Source organism: Plectropomus leopardus, chromosome 8, assembly GCF_026936395.1.
Source record: "Plectropomus leopardus strain MGB_pleo_1.0 chromosome 8, ASM2693639v1, whole genome shotgun sequence".
Taxonomy (NCBI): domain Eukaryota; kingdom Metazoa; phylum Chordata; class Actinopteri; order Perciformes; family Serranidae; genus Plectropomus; species Plectropomus leopardus.
The window spans coordinates 32,490,862-32,508,677 of NC_142183.1; the positions used below are offsets into that span (position 1 = coordinate 32,490,862).

The 17,816-nt window shown below is 39.0% G+C and overlaps 1 protein-coding gene across 1 annotated transcript in view; it reads right to left on the reverse strand.

The window, feature by feature from the left end:
- Nucleotides 1-2,557: 2,557 nt before the first annotated feature.
- The window catches only part of gabra4 (gamma-aminobutyric acid type A receptor subunit alpha4), a 32,438-nt gene continuing 17,179 nt past the window's right edge, over nucleotides 2,558-17,816 (reverse strand). Inside the window, exons 8-9 of the mRNA XM_042493041.2 lie at nucleotides 13,673-13,929; nucleotides 2,558-9,690 (exon numbers count right to left, since the gene is read on the reverse strand). Coding sequence (XP_042348975.2) covers nucleotides 9,157-9,690; nucleotides 13,673-13,929 — 791 coding nt within the window. The 3' untranslated portion in view covers nucleotides 2,558-9,156. The remainder of the gene's footprint in view (nucleotides 9,691-13,672; nucleotides 13,930-17,816) is intronic.

The following is a 17,816-nucleotide window of genomic DNA, read 5'->3' on the forward strand; positions in this document are numbered from 1 at the left end:
CATACTTTATGGATGGGTAAGGTCCACACAAACAATGAAACAGGTGCTCAGCCATGACCTGACATCAAAATAACAAGCTTTGAAACAGGGGCATGGTGGCCCAACACACACACACACACCCAAATCCCCTTGAAAACGCTTGTACTCACCTATTTCAGTGCTTTTGTCTCTGACTGGTTAGACCTGCAAACGAAAATATGTTAACATAACGGTTAATGCTATGAACAGCTAGCATCTACCATGCTATCTGTTAGCTTTACATGATTATTTATAAACTGGCTATGCACCTGGTAGAGACATTAATAGACTACGGCTTAGCCGTACACAATACATGTATGCTTTGTCTTAAAATTTTCATCAAACACAACAGCAAAACAAAAAAAAATACAATTATTTAGACCAGCGTTATTTAGCTTGTTGCTAACGTTAGCTTACCTGCTAATTGTTTGTTAACACGCCAGTGACGGTAGCGGTGAGGGGCTTGTCCATGAGCTGGCGTCTGCTTGTTAAGAAAAATCCCAAATAATCTAATTTAGGGAGTTTTGCAGCCATTTCTTCCCGTTCTTTTGTCCTGTGTCTTTTTTTGGAATCGCCTTTGTGTTTGAATGACTGCTGGCTTGGCTTGCCCAGGTGCGCTCAGGTTGCGTTCCGTGTCACGTGATCAAATAGAGAGTTAAGATTCGACAACATCAGCAATTATCACTGTATCTGTGTATGAAATAAATGCCAAAGAAAATAAGACATTTGATTGAATAGTTTTCAATAGCTGTTCATAGTTTTTATAGTACATAGAATAAGCATATAATTTTATTATACGTAGTTTGATTGATAATGACTTTTTTCACACCATGACAGAGATAGATTCACATATTTGAGGGTTTATATATGTTGTCTATTACATCTTAATTATTGTAGTGACTTAATATATTCTGCTGTCAGCATCCCTTTTTTCCTGCTTGGAGCCCTCTTGCTTTAGTAGAGCCAGAGCAGCCTCGCTGTATACATTGGGCATACTTTTGCGCCTGGTTATTGCCAATGGCCTTATTGCACTGTTCTGTTCAGGTTAATCTACTGCCCCCAAGTGGCAAAAAACATGTGAACACTGCTTTAGGAGCAATAAGATTGTCTTACACATGATCAATGTCCACAAGTACAACTGAACTCTTAGCTAATCACTTACAGACCAACACAAGAGCAATTAGACATCAGCTACACACAAATGTCTCCTGGTTGTATCATAGGCTGCTCAGTACATTTGTTCTCGAAAGAAGTTACAACATGAAGCAGGGATTTTGACTAATGTTTAATCGTGTTTCCTCAAAACAGAGCATTGGATAAGGACTAATAAATGAGTGAAACATATGTTCAAAAATACTTTTTTATCAGCATATTGACTGTAACAACTCAAGAGGAGGACAAACAATTCAAGTTGGAACGATGTACAGTTAGTACCATAGTTTGTCGTCACCCTTAAGATAAATTCAACGTGGCATCAACACAAAGTTACACAATACACAACTTTCATTTTCACAACTGTTTCATTCAGGCAGAAAATCACCAGCAAGCCTGTGCATTCAAATTTCTGCACTTTTTTTTTCAGATATTAGAACAACTTGAGGGTCTGTTAGTGTTTGATTATGAGTTGAATCGATTATCTTAAGTTCTTACATAATGGAAAAGCATTGTGATGAGTCCTTTGGTGCAGTTTTAGTTTATGTAAGGAAGCATTGTGTACATATTGTGTCATGTTCTATGCTTTTGTTTACATTATTGCTGTCTTTGTGTGGCTTATCTAATACTCTAAATATTGCTGTAATTGGTGCTCCTACTATTGAATATTATTATTGAGGGTTTTTACCAATAATATGACCCCAGAAATAATTGTTCCATGTCTTCGATGCAAAAATACACCAGCAGTTGATGTGAGTAAATGTTTGGGCACTACAACAAACTATGGAATCATGCCGTCCTTCCTCACTGGGTAGATTAAACCCCCCAAACTGACCTCCACTTGTGCTAGAAAGTATAATACAAATTAGAATGTATTATCCTGTTAAGTACCAGGGGCCTACACATTAATTATCTTGGCCTATGGCACTCCAAAAACTGGGTTAAGTGAGGTCTTATTACACATGAAACCACTCAGATACACAAGCTGCATGAAAAGTGTGTCAAAAAGAAAATTAAAAAAGATGAGTGAGAAAATGCCTCCAAATCTTTTCACATGTGACCAGACGTGAAAAAATAACATTTGTGAAAAATGACACAATGGAAAAGCAAAATGTTAAATTCAAAATACACCCCAGCATTCACTCCTAGAGCTGGACCACCAATAGGTATACCCTCTGAAAACAGAGCAAACTGGCTTGATTTCTGCCAAAAACACAGGAATAAGTTACAAGTTATAGGTTACAAAAAATTACACAAAATTTGCAACCAAAAAAAAATAAAAAGTTAAAATAATTTAAAAAAAATAATAATAATACAAATTATATAGTAATAATTAATTATAATAGTTTCATGGACTTATTTTTATTTCATTATTATAATTATCATAATTATTATTATTATCATTATTATTATTACTATTAACTTAAATTATTTTCTTTCTATATCTGTCTCTATCTTAAAGCAAATTTTCAGTTCATTTTCTTGTTTACTTTTCCAAATTCCTTCCAAATTGTGGGGCATCCATTGCCAAGTTGCCTCTTGCCTTTTCAGCCACCTTTTTAATTCAAGTCTCAAAGCTTTAAAGGCGTCTGAATGCAGCACAAGAAAAGTGATGTCACTCCAGGTTTCAAAGGGTTAAAAGACACAGAGGTAGTCCAAATTTGGGAATAAAGGTGTGGCTCATTTGTGTCTAAAGCTTCTGTGTTTACATTAAAAAAAAAAAAACGACAGATACTGACCCTTATATCAGTGACCCCCCTCATTAAGGAAATTTAGCTTGAAGGACTGTCATCTCTGAAGACAGATGTGTGATGAGAATAATAATACGGAGGGTGGACCTACATTGTTACTGTGCTAATCTCTGGAGAGACGCTCATGAAATGGAGCCATTCCTCGTGTTGCTGGAGACACTGAACCCCCCACACTCTGAGTTTACCACAGTGCAATGCTATCCAAAGATCTTTAAGTTTAAAATCAGGTAAAGTAGACACTAACAAAGTCACTAGTCAGCCTGAGAGCTGAAAGTGATCTGACTGTGATCACTTGAAATCATTTGGATTTGCAAGAAAATCAGCATGTTGCTCCCTCTAGTGGTTCATCTGACTTAAGATGTTAGACCTGAAATGCTCTCTTTAACAAAGTGATGCCACAGAGAGGGTCTAATAACCAACATACACATCAATTTGTTCTCAGATCATTCCTCACAACACACCATTACGGATCGGCCATGCGTTTAAAGGTATACTATGCAGGATTTTCCTAAAAATCAAATAAAAAAAATCAGTTCAGGATTCTTGGAAACTTGGTGCTATCTAAAACCAGCCCAAGTTTCCACCAATTTTCCACTGAATCACTATAATAAAGGATGTGTCATCAAGGGTTTCCACACATTTTCATGGATTAAATGTAAAAACTTTTTTCTGACTTTTTAAGGAACCATAATACTTTTTTTTTCTTGCACTACTTACATGTAATTGCCATTTCAGCTACCTGGTATACGTGGAGGGAGATATGGAATGTGAGGAGAAAATGGAGAAATTTACGTGATGGTTAAACTGACATCACACACTGACGCAAACTAGAGCAGTATTATGTGGACAGCCACTGAAAAGAAAAAGCTGTTATGTTACATAACATGGAAGGTTATCCATTGGGACAATCACATTACACACCACTAAATTCCTTGACTTTTTCTAAAACTTTTACTGATTAAAGTTCTGTAAACGTGAGCCAATTCTAATGAGACCGCTGACAATTTGACTATTTCTTACTGAACTTGACTTTATGCTCTGAAAGGTTTAAAAGTAGGTGCAGGAACCAGAATGGAACCAGACTCTATCCTTTGCTTGTATTTTCTTATTTTCTGTGTTTGGGATGTTTCTACCCCCCACAGCGCTCAGGTGAAGTCGAGGCTTTATAAAAAAGTAGTGACCAGGTGCCAGACTGTAAGCAGCAGGCATCCAAGATACATAGCCCTGGAAAAAAAAGCAAATATAGCAAGCGGAAATGCCAAACTATAGTGAATCTGGGGTTGGCTTTTACTCTCACCTTCACTGGCAAATGTGTTTACACACTGTTCCTGACAATTCTCATTCATTCTCCAAATGTCTCGTTTTTGCAATCAAGTGTGTGAACAGATGATCAGTATGATTCTGTATATATTTCAGGTTGATACCTTCTTCTGTATACATGCTCAACTAAAACTAAGATCTTGAAAAAGTAACCACAGTGCAAAACATACAGAAACACACGATACATTTTCTGACATTCGGTTAGTACTGTATGGACTGAAATAGGCATATTATTATATCACTGTCTTAACGTCACTTTCAGTACTGGATTTCAGGATATTTAAAATACTCTCCTGCCATTGTGTATAAAAATACACAGGCTTCAAAGTCACTCAGGCATGAGTCTGAACTGCATATTTTTATATATAAAACAAGGTGAGTGCGATCACCCTTACATCCGGTACATTTTGTGTCTTTAAGTCCCATATGATTTAAAAACGCAAAATAAAAGTGGCTTTGCTTTGTCAGCAGGAAACACAGAATTTACTCAGTGAGACACATTTTGAAACCTAAAAAATGAGGTTGTGATCAGCCATACAAGACAAGCAGATGAATTAAACCCTCATGAGGTTAATCAACTCTTTGAAACCTGAGCTAATTGCCTTCTCTTTTCTTTTTTAAAGACAATGAACAATCAAAAAATTACCGGAAAATTATTTTTTAAAAAACAAAGCAAAAACACACAAAAAAAGCAAAAAAAATAATGTCGAAAAAAAAGCAAGGCACACAAGACTTGTAAAATTATAAATACAATTATAACAATTCTGTAACATCATTTTAAATACATAATTATGATCATTATAAATATAGTTTTCCCTTACTCCCTAGACATTTTCCTTTAAAAAAAAATCATTAATTTCTTTGAATTTGTGGAACATTCCTTACCAAGTTGCTCCATGTCTTATTCCCCATGTTTTTAATAGAAATCATACCAATCTGCTCAGAGTTATAAGGCCTAAATACTTATGAGCTGTGTCTGAATTCAGCACGAGAAAAGTGATGTCTTTCCAGGTTTCAAAGGGTTAATAAACCTGACTAGCATCACGCTGGATTATTTCCTTTACCGTGCCATTCAACTTCCGCCCGTTCAAAATGAATAGAGGAATATATAAAGGAAATAAAAGGGGTCGGCTGAGCCACTAGAGGGAGCGTTACGCCACGGTTTACCTCAAAAGTGCTCTAAAACTACAATGAATGGCCCATTTTCCCAGCCATCTGCACTGTGTATCTCCTGAAAAAGCTATTTTGATGCGCTTGAACTATTTAAACAGCTGAAATGACAATGATTAATTGAGAGCTTGATCTCAGGATGCAGTTGAACTTTTCCACAAACCTGCAACATGTCAGCTTTCAGAAATGGCAGCGTGAGCGTGTGGAGCATCTTGAACTGTCTGTCCGTCATCTAGAACAGCATGTTTGTCAGAGGAAAAGAAAAAAAACAGAAAACCCACAACCTGGTGCTGGCAGCTCCATCAATCATGGGCACATTTGGAGGCCCCACAGAAACACTGAGCATCAATCTGTTGTTGACAGGCTCCTCATTAGCACATGGATGTTCTGTGTTTTTATGATGGGATGTATTTTGTACACTGTTGTGAGAGACAGAGGGAGAGAGCGAGGGGGGGAGTGAGACCAACAGGGAGGTAATAACGGCAAAATCAATTTCACACATGGCTGCGTTTAGGAGAGGTGAGTGGCGGCGGGCATCTTGATCTGTCCGTCAGCCTGCATGTTTGTCGCCGCTGTGGCTGCATCATAACTCCTGTTAGACTAACCGATCGACGAGGGCCAACAACCATGACTGCATGGATGATTTGGCTATTAGAGCAAGAAACCGGGCGCTCGCTGCATCATGAATCCCCAAACGCACCCTGTCCGTGTGACATCTCTGTCTGCAGAGGTGTACAGTGGAGCCACGCTCATCCGCCAACTGTTTAACCTTCGACTTGTACCAACGCTCTCTCATGAATAATAAATCAGGCCATGAGGAAATATGCTCTATTAGTCGAGCATGATCTTTATGATTCCTTCATCAAAATATATTGGGGATAATATCTTGTTAATTATCTTTTAAAGAGATGTTTCATGACCTCTGTTCCTGATAGAGGACTTTATATGTGAATTTCATGTGTTAGAGTGCCAATCATTAACCGTCTTTACACTTAAACACAGCAGGTAATCACTGAGAGATGTCACTTTGTCCAGAGGAAGGACACCATGACAATAAATCCCCTGCATCACCTCTACCAGTCAGTGACAGGACAGCACAGGAGACGGCAGAGAGGACAGTGTCCTGACGTCATGTTTGTGATATTTAGATAATGACGTCCTTCACACATTCAAAGATTCAATTATCAGCAGTCTCTTTCATTACCCCTGAGGGTCACCGCAACTTCACAAGGTCCTGATCACACAGGAGACCATTTTCAGAGATTTTTTAGTCGTTTTCGATGTGGTTTAAAGGTTTTCTGGAATATTTCTATATTACTGTGGAGGACAAGTAGTAATGTGACGTATTTTGTGTCCACAGAGATCAACAGGATTTTTAAAGGTGCAAGCTGGCAATAGCTGTGATCACATACATGCATGCATTTAATAAGTTATGTACCTTCATCCATTGACCTCAGGGTTATGAATTTTGTTACCTTTTGAAAGAGCCAGGCCATCTGGTTTCCCATTTCCAGTCCTATGCAAATCAGCTGCTATTTCCAATGGTATCAATGAGCTATAAAGGTGCTGGTAGATGTATTTTGCAAAAGACTATGACCTCTTGACATTGCATTAACTGGTGGCAGCACGTAATATGCGTGGTTACATGGTTGGATTTAGGCAGTTAAACTACTTGATTAAGACTGGAAAAAGACTGTGGTATCAGTTTAAGAAGTACATTTGTTTGCTACATACAGGATGTCAGTTACGGCATGTTACATGATGTAACTACCTAAAATTAAAATAATGTTGACTTTTGGTTTTGGGACACAAACAGCGGTCTTCTGGTCTAAAGTCCTGTGTTTCTTTGACCTATCACCCACCCCAACCTCCTCTGACTGTTTTGCTCTGTATGTTACGTATGGGTCTGTGACATTAACTACAGCTTAAAGCCTGACTTTGTTGATAATTCTGTATCCACCATGACAAGGATCCTAATTGGCTTTTCACTGGCATCGTTTCTGTGGTGCCTGCAAGTAATTTTAACATTACGCACATTATGTACCACCACCACCGAATGCAGTTTTGAAACGTCATTGTCATTTACGTGAGACTAGGCTGGGATTTTCTTGCATTTGGACAGAGCCAGACTATCTGTTTCCCCATTTCCAGTCTTCATGCTAAGCTAAGCTAAGCCATTACTAACTCCAACCTTGCATTTAGTGCACAGATATGAGTCATATCAATGATCTCATCTAACTCTCAGCAAGAATGCAAAGGGAAATGTATTTCCCAAAATGATAACACAATCTTAACAGACAGAGTCGGGCTTGAGGCACGCTGCCATTTTTTAAATTGTTTTTGTTTTCTTTGCTGGTAATGTAGTGTACCTACAGTAATTCCCATTACCCTCACTCTATCTGCCACTTGAACAGCAGCCTTAAAAATTTGGCATGTTTCAGCTACACTGCAGCTGCAATAACCACACTGCTTGGGCTCTGCTCCACACACCTCATCCAGTCACGCGTGAGAAACTTCCAATGATCAACATCATGAAATACAGACAAATAATGTAAAATGTGTTCAACTGAAAGGGTTTGGAAACACCTAAAGCAGGTCAAATCTGTTAGACACAATTTAAGGAGGTGGATGACAGCAGTGAGCTCCTGAGTCTCTCCCCTGGAGCTGTTGTCGAACAGCTCAGTCACACTCCTCTTTGTACACGCCAAAATGTCCCTAAATAAACAACCAACTCACTGTTTTATTGCTGCAGTGATCTGCTGGCAAATAGCTTTACTTCCTGCTCCCTCATGCTAGGACTGGATTTTAATCACTCGCACAATCTTTGTCTACTATTTGGCATCCCATTGTGGCAGGAAAGAAGCTTAAATCCTACTGTTACATGAATTAATAACTTGTCATCACTACTTTCTACTCGACTGATCCCCAAATTTCATATTCACTATTTCCAGATTAGTGAATGCATCTTGTATAAGAAAGATGCTTTGCAAGTAGGCGCTGTACAAGAGAGGCTTTTCAGGGCTGATCAGGTTTGGGCCAAAGCTCCACTCAGCCTGGCTTGTGGGATTTGATTCTGATCAAAACCTGTTGATTTCAGTAAAGTCATCTGGCTTGTGCTCAGGAATTGAACGTTTTTCCGTCTAAAACACTGCCAGGGTCTATTTGTTTTCTCAAATAATTCAACTTTGCATCATCTAGCCTGCTGGCACCAAAGCAACAAGTCTTAATATTCAAATGAAAGCACACTGTTTTCATTAAATACAAATCCTAATAAATTCATATATTTACATAGCGTAGGTGCAGTTCATCTGAGGACGGTGGTGTACACATCTGAACATCTTGCCAGGTGCAGGGTACAAAAATAGGAAAATGAAAAAATCCCAACGCTTGATCTTGACTGCAGGCCAAAAGGGATCATGAGGCAGTTGAAGCCAACGCAGACCTTTACAGTCAGACGTAACACGATATATAAAGAGGACAGTAGCATATTCCAGTGTGCAGGTGTTCTTTCTTATGTTGAGTCAGATAATTCTAATTTGGTTGATTTGTTCCCATGCTTGCTGTTCGAGGACCTCAGGAAGAAACGAATAAATGTGCTCTCCAGGAAGTGCTTGGCGTGCACTTTTTGTTTATCTGTTTGGCAAGAACAATAGCTTCCTCTTATTGTTTGCAAACTCCCATAATCCTTATTTGCTTCCCATCTGCTGAAAGAAATGCATCTTCGCAGTTGTCGCCAGAGCAAAGTCTAGCCACCTTTAGCCACCATCGTGTCCTTAGATAAGTAAACCACCCAGTAGACCATGTTAAAAGCCCCGAAAGACACCGGGAACAGGATCCGTGCGTACTTGTCTATTTTGCTGGTTCCGCCCATACCAGCGGTGGTGGGCTGGGAGCACGGTGTCTGCTTTAGCTCCAGTTTGTTCCCCATCATCTGGATGCGCTCCAACTTGGGCCCCAGCAGATGCTGCAGAGACGAGGTGCTGGCGTTCTGCTTGCACGGCGTCCCTGCCATCACGTCTGGTGTTGAAGCGGCGGCCTGGGGCGTGCTCTTCACCAGCTGGGCTGATGAGGAGGCCACGCTGAGCAGACTCTCAGATTTGGGGCTGGAGCGGGAGAGGGTGGAGGAGCTGCCATTAGCTCCGCTTGCTAAAGGTCGCAGCGGTCTTGCTCTCCCCACTCCCGAAATGTTGGTGGTGGACTGGGCTCTCTGGTGACTGCTGGACTCTTGGTGGGAGATATAATTCATCCGCTTTCTCAGGTTACCGTTGCTATCAGGATTCTGCTGCGACAGAGAAAAAAAAACAACAATATTGTCTAAATAAGAAGCTAAACAATAAATCAACCAGCCAGTGTCATTGGCCAATACCTGCTAATCGCTGCTATGGACTCGAACACAACACTGTAAAATTGGAAAAAGGAAAGAAATACAACTACTAATTTATGTTGACTTATTATCTAATTGTTAAATTTACTCAAAATTTAACGGTATATACTTAATTTTCTGAAGCTGTTCAGGTAGTAAATCAAGTTAGTCTGACTTAACTTGGTCATCAATAAGAGGATTTTACCAGTGATGAAGTTAAATCTGCGATTTCTGTTTTGTTTAAGAGTAAACAAATATGACTGACTAGTTTGCAACCAGCACAATACAGATATATATAAATATATAGCTCAGTACCAATAACTTGGTTTACTGCGGGTGCTAAAACGAAGTTGCAGTGACCCTCAGGGGTAAAGACTGATTTAATTAAACTTGTCATTTTTAAGTTGCAACATCTTCACTGAATCAAGTAAATATAACTTAAATATAAGTAAACTTGGCAATTAGATAAAAAGTAAACAGAAATTAAGACTAATAAATTAAACTTTTTGCGATAAATAGGATTTTTCTTTTCTTTTCTTCTAACACAACACTGGCAATTTTTTTTATTTATCAGTCAATGCTGGATTATCAGATTTTTTTTAAATGCCAAATATTGATGTCAGTATCATTCTCAAAAACCCATTTCAGTTAGGCTCTATTCTATAGTCCAAATATTTGTTAATGAGCTGTTGGTCTGATTGAGAAAGTTTCATTAAGTTTAAAGTTTAAGCGTCACATCTCGGTCAGAAGGATGTTTCCAAGGTTTTTATATCCTACAGTAAATATCTGAGATAATAAAATATCTGCCCAAAATATTTAACAAACTGATAAATATACCTTTTTATTAATTGATGACACACTGCATGTCTTTTTTTCATTTACTTTTATTTATTTTACCTTTGTAATCGAAGTTTTAGTTATTTTATTTATTTTAATTTGTGGTTGAACTGTTTTTGTTGCTTCTGTTGTTGTAATTGGTCTACGTCTTTGCATTATTTAATATTTCGTCTCACTTGTGTTCAATAGGGCTTTCCGTTGTCTATGTATCCCATTTCTGCTTGCTTTGTTTATCAAAAGGTGCTATATAAATAACTTATTTTTATTCTTATAATTATATCAAATTGAAGTTCTGGTTTGAGTGAGTCATGAAATAAATTAATCTAATCTAATCCCACAATTAAGAGAAAACAGTATGAGGATTTGTAGCGCTAATAATCACATTTGTCCTTTCGGCCTCATGTTTCAGACATTTGCTAGCAAGGTAAAGCTCACACGCTTTTTTCCTTCTGTGAAGCGGGCTGGACGGCGTAAAGTCGTCATATTGATCTGATTACAGCCGCCCCCCCCCCCAACACAGATGGCCTTCATCTGGAAGCAGTCGATAGAGTGTGTGCAATACAGATGTCACTTACCGAGGATTTCACTCATTTCACACAAGCTTAAGACAGAAAGTAGGTAGCACATCATCGGGGCGGTAATGCAGTGTAGCTTCAAAGGAGCTTATCCTTTGAGAGTTGATGTTTTCAAGCAGGGAGAGTGTGATGCTGGTACTAAGGCATTTGCAGCAATAATCCCCCGAAACTGAAAGGATCCAGCGTTATTGTGTCCCGTGTGCAGCAGAGGAAGTGTGTGTGATAGCGCAGTTTGCTTTCCATCGTGGAGGAGGTCAAGGGCTGAGGAGCTGGAACCGTCAACACACCCTGCCCCTCGTGCCAAGCCCTTTGGTTGGCGCCAACAGGAGCCGCTCTCGAGGAAAAGAGTATTAATTCTTTCCCCCAGTACCAGAGCCTCTCTGAAACCTATACAGATGTACCCGGGCTGCGTTGCCGTGGCAACCTACTAATCCACTGAAGTGCCGTTGTCACTATACTGCATTCAGGCATGATTACGCCACACTGGGATTTGGACTGGAGGGGGCAACTTAAAGTAGTTAGTATAAAACTGGCATATGCATTGCTGGGTTGTGTCAGCTCCAGTGATCAGTTAACAGTAGGCCTATATATTCACTGTTATCTCTTCAGAAGAACATGAAGTCTGAGAAATGTGCACTTCCTCCCTTCTTTTTACATTCCATTTGTAACACAGTGTTTATACAGGACCAGAAATACATTGCTACCCTTACATGAACACTGATTTGCAACACATTCATCATATCTGACTCGGAGCTCTGAAATAGCTTCATGGCATATTCATGAATTCTCTTTCAATCCATATGTCAGCTGCCATAGTGTCAATGTCATTTGTTTCAACTAGCAATCCAGAAATAGCAGATTATGTCAATTTATTCATGTAGAATTTCAAAATAAAGGTTCCGTGGCAAACACCATCATTGAGAAACACCCCGCATTTAGCCCTTAAAATCTGTGCTGTGAAGCCGCTTCAGATTCTTTGTTTTGACATTTTCACATTTTTTCTGTCTTTTCTCAATCAGAGTCAACACGTTAACTGCTAAATTTAAAGCTGAATGAAAGCTTAATTAGTTCAGGGTGATATGAGGGTATCGCAGGTATGGGATATTTTAAGCGTGTCACTTTATTGTCCTCATTTGCCACATTTAACAAGCAGTTTTTTCAACATGGTGAGCAGTGGTTGACTAAGCAATTATCTATGTAATCAGGTAAAAGAAGCAGATGGAATTCATGTTTTGACCTCTCCGGCGACAGTGACAGTCCCGGAGAAATTGTAATGATTTTCCACATAACTGAACATATTTAGTGGGCAGTGAGAAACACTGTGAATGAGAACAAAGATAGTGGTTGTATGTGTCAACACCGGCTTATTAAAGGAACACCTCACCCCCAACATGACCATATGTTTATCAATTACTCACCCTGTGTTTGAAGTCAACTTTTCACAAGCCTCCACACTGAACAAAGAATCCAAAACAAATCAAAATCTCGATCAAGTTAAGTAAATGGGGTCCATGTCAGCAAAACTATAAGAAAACATCTGTTTAAAAACTCTAACACAACTCGTGCAGAATAATTCAAGTCTCAGTTATCCAGCCATACATTTCTTGCTGACAGGGAATTGACGTCTATGTCTAGACGTCCATCTGTAGTAAGTTTGTGATAAAGTGTGACTTTGGTGAATCCAAACTAACACTTTAAACAGTAAAGTCACTCAATAACAATAACAAACAAACTAATCGGGGCAACGGTAAACCAGCAACTCATATAATCAGCAAAGTAAAATCACTGTTTTTGTCAGTGGAGTCTGGCTTTGAAGACAACATAGATTCAGTTTCAATTTCAGTTCAATTTTAAATGGTAACATTTTAGCAAAAATGCACATGTTTGGAAAGATATAGTTTTGCTGTTGTTAAACATGGACCCCTTTGACTTCCAATTCATCAAGAATTATCTCAGTCTTTGGATTCTTGATTGATCATGGAGGCATGTGAAACAAACAAAGCTTTCTTCACAAATGCAGAGTAAAAGAGATTGAGTTAATGATATTCCAATGGTCATTTGGTGAAGTATACAATTTAAAGTCTAGTGCTTTGTTTGTTGTTTGACGTGGAACTACCTGAGCTACATTTTCAGTTATAGAACAAAAGTCTGGAATTTAATTATGTTCAGAGTTATGGGGCTAAAAATGATAAAGCTTTCATAATCTTTAATTCCAGTTTTTTACCAGACAAAGGCAGAATTGGAAGTCTAAACTCATCCTGGGATCAGATTTCTTCTGTTTTCTCTACAGCTCGGATCCTCTCAGCTCTTATGAGCAGGAGCACAGCTGACGATCCTCAGGCAGGCCCACTCCTGGCCGTTCGAAAGTCTAGGCTAAAGGCCAGATACAGTAAGCACATAATGAGGGACATGCTGTGTAAGTGCTCCTTTAAGTTAAGTGCTATCAGACTATTTGCCACAGCCACTTTGAGGGAAACAAAAATCACCTGCAGCACTTCCTCCGTGTCCTTGACCTTGACAGGCGTGGTTTGGGGCACTGGGGGACATTTGGCTGGTTTCTTTTTGGCCCGCTCGATCTGCGCGTTGGTGAAGTAGTTTACAGCGGCGAACTCAATGAGGGCAGAGAAGACAAAGGCGAAGCAGACAGCGATAAACCAGTCCATCGCAGTGGCATATGAGACCTTAGGAAGGGAGTGGCGAGCGCTGATGCTGAGGGTCGTCATCGTCAGGACAGTGGTGATGCCTTCAGGGGTATCCAAAAAGAACAATATCAAACACATGAAGTTGATCCTAAGTGAGAGCTGAGACAAAATTTGTGTTGGATGTCACTGCAGATCCAATTCAAATACCTTTAAGGTATCACCTGAGATAACCAAGCACCAAGTAGGCTTGGGCAGTATCGCAGTATGACAGTATCACGGTATAGGAAGATGTTTAAAAATGCTGACATAATAATTTTCAATCTAATTATGTATGTGGTGCACAGGGTCAGTGTCTAGTCTCTTAAGGTGGAAAGGTCAGCTGAAGTGACAGACATCCCGTAGTTGTGAGGGGTCGGGATAACGTTATAGGACTGTAAACAGCTGGCCAGCTACAGTGGAGAGAGATAGTGGGGAAAAAAACATTATATTATTATAAATCTAACTCATCAGAGCTGGTGATTGTTTAAACAGTGGACTGACAAACTAAACGACTAACAAGACTAATAAAGATGGCTTTGGTTCTGTTTTTGTCTAGTTTAGGTGAAGGTTGTGAGTCAACAAGGCAATGTAAGTCATAATTCATTGAAAGAGATAAACTTGAATTCAGAAGGTATACAGTTGTATTTCTCAGTTTAATAAGGAAAAGACGACTAAGAATATTAACTTTCTTGTCATTTTTTGAGTTAAGATTGTTCATTTACTAGACTGAAAAAGCTTGCAGAACTGGCACACTCTCCAGTCTTTACTACTAAGTATGAAGGTATGAAAAAATACATACTGCACAATCAAACAATCAAAACTTCTGCAGACAAATGATACATGCATTCCATTCTTATGTACCAATATCTACAACAAAAATTAATATTTGTATAGTTTTGCTTGTAGCCGAGCCCTGTAAACATTATTCGATTCAATATGACATGTGACTGGCACACTACTGCAGCAGCTACAACCCATACAGTCTGTGGTGTGAAGTCAAGCCCAATGTTTTTGACAGAGTTGGCAGTCCAGTGTGCCGAGATGCACCAAAATGTTTGAAATAAAGGCTGTTCTACACTCCTGTGGCATCTGGAGGTATTTTTTTTTTGGGGCATAGTATTTTTGGGCAAGATACTGAACCCCAAATTACTACTGATACTAATGTGAATGATAAACTGAGTAGCAAGTGGTACCTTGTATTAAAACATCGGCCAGCACTGTGTGGGTATGTGTGTGAATGGCTGAATGTTACAAGTAGTGTTAGAGCACTCTGAGTGGTCACAGGACCAGAAAGGCACTTTATCGGTGCAAGTCCCTTTAGAATTTTACACAACTGAATGCTTCCATTCACACAAAGCATATTGAATGAAGTTAAAAAAGGTATCCGATGAAGTTCTGTATTGGTAACAGTGTCATTTTGAGGGCACTGTTATAGGTATGGCAACTTTTTTTTAAAAAAACAATTCTAAGCCCTATATATAGCATCAAACACAACCTCAATTTAGATCAGAATGAAACCCCCTGAAAGAGATTTTCCTCTTATCATTGCCAAATAAATGATAAGATCATTTGCCCAGTGTTCAATAACCCATGTACATTATGTTGCTCTCCATCAGCATATTTCATTAACTGAATGAGGGGGATAATGAACCAAATTTGGCTCTCTGTAATGGCAGGCATGTACAGAAAGAAGCATAGTATTTACATCTGCATGAATTGATTTTTTTTTTTTTTGGATCACTTAGGGGCAGCACAACAAGCTGTAAACATAACACTAAACATATTGTCACCTTACAAAGTTTATTGTTGTTTTAGGATTCATGGCATTACCTAAACCTTTTGAAACCTGGAGCGACATAATTTTACATGAGGTGCTTTCAGATACCATGCGGGAAAAGGCAATGACCAACTTGGTATTTAGATATTTCACAAACTGAAGAAATTAGTAGATTTAGGACTTTTTTTTAAGTGAGGGAAAATGTTTAGGGAAAAAGAAAAAAGCTGGGAAAAAAAACTAGATTCACAATCATCATAATTACATATTTCAGCCAAATGTACTTCATGGAGAGAATAAAAATAACCACCCATTGAGATCTCACTCCCCTAATAGGATTATTTCTGCCTGCGTAGAAGCTCTACCTCCAAATAATGTCTGTATAACTACAAGTCAGATGTGTATCAAAAGATATTACACCACCAAGAGCTTACGGATGCTTAAAGTATACCTTCCCCACCACAGCAGAGGCTGCAGACTACACCTTTTGTAGTAGCAAGAGAGATACCATGAAAATAAAACAAGACATTGATCCGGCCAGCATGCAAGGTCACACGTGGCTCCTACAATCAAAGAAGGTTACAGTATAAGCCTGTAGCTCGTCACTCGTCCTTGGTATTATTAACCAACAGCAATAATGTGATTTGGAGAAAATCCCGTTGACGTTGGAGACTTGGAACAATCTGTGCTGCAGAGTCCTTGCCCAACATAAATTCATCCCCAGCGCACGGACGTGACTGCCATATAATTACCTGTCAATCAAAAGCAGCTGGATGACATTGATAGGTGAACTGCGGCCCGAGGCCACAGACCGAGGATATTAACCTCTAATATAAAGCTGCTCTGAAACTGACTGTTGATAGATATTCTGCATATGCACCATCTTGGTTCTTTTTTTCCAAGCCATAAGTGACCATATATGAACAGTAGGGGGGAACTGTGGAAAGTTCACACTGCTTCATCTGACAAGTCACGTGTAAGCTTCTTGTCAATCACAAGGTAGAAACTCACAGAAGCTAGTATATCCTGCTTTACTGTCTATTGAAGTCTTAATAGGACCATAATTTACATAATTAAGATCATGCTGTGTTAAAAAGACTTGAAACTAGTGATTGAGACCATAAACTCATCAGGAAAATGTTAACTGAGGTAATAAATCAAGTGAAAAGTAGGTTAATTTTTTCATACACTTTTTTCAACCATTGGAGTCGCCCCCTGCTGGTCATTAAAAAGGATTTAGGTTTAACAGACTTCTGCACTGGCTTTAATTGTAAAATAAATAAATGCAAAACAATATATAATAGAATTTAAGATAGATTTTTGAACTGTAATTTTTGAGGATGTTTTTCCCCAGAGCACAAAAATCGGAATTTATTCAGGCATGTTTTGATGACTGATGTGCTACAGATGAGCTACCCTTCACTAAATTAGATCTTTACACCAACTGTTTCATTTTCACCTCCGTACAATGACAGGATTGCAGCCTTCACATGATATTTTGGGTCTTAAGCTTCTTGGGAAAACAGAAAACCAGATGCTGAATACCAGCTGCAGTTTAACGGAAACACACAAATAAAATTACTCCACGGTCTCTAAAATTATCAGTTGAAAGATTTCCCAAATGCATATTCAATTTCTCTCTAAAATGAGGATATTGATATGAATTTCATCCCTGTTTTTTTAGTATAGAGCTTGAGTCAGCTTAATTTAGCATAATGACCAGATACAGCATGAACCGCGAGCCTCAGCTCGCGTCTCCTCATTGACGAGAGGCTCGTGCTCATAAAAGTGCAAAATATAAACAGAGATGTTGCTCTCCTCGGCTGAGCTGTAACGTTAGCTCGCTCAGTGGTGCTGGGTAAGCTAACAGTAGTTCACACTTCCTTCTGCACAGTGACAAGGTTGATGGGTGTAGTCGGTACAAAAACATAGTTCCTACATGAAACTGCTCACAAGTTCTGTGGATTACAAAGAGTAACTGGTTCATGATAACTGGAAAGAGACATTGCTGTTTTTCAAATATAACTTTTTGTTTTTTGAGCACCACAAGCCGAGTACCATCTAGTTCCATTATATTGAAGAGCAGGCAGACATCTCTACAGCCGATATCTCCAATACTAACTCACACCTAAACAATCTAGATCCTCAACTTGCTTTGCTTGGGGGCCACTTATT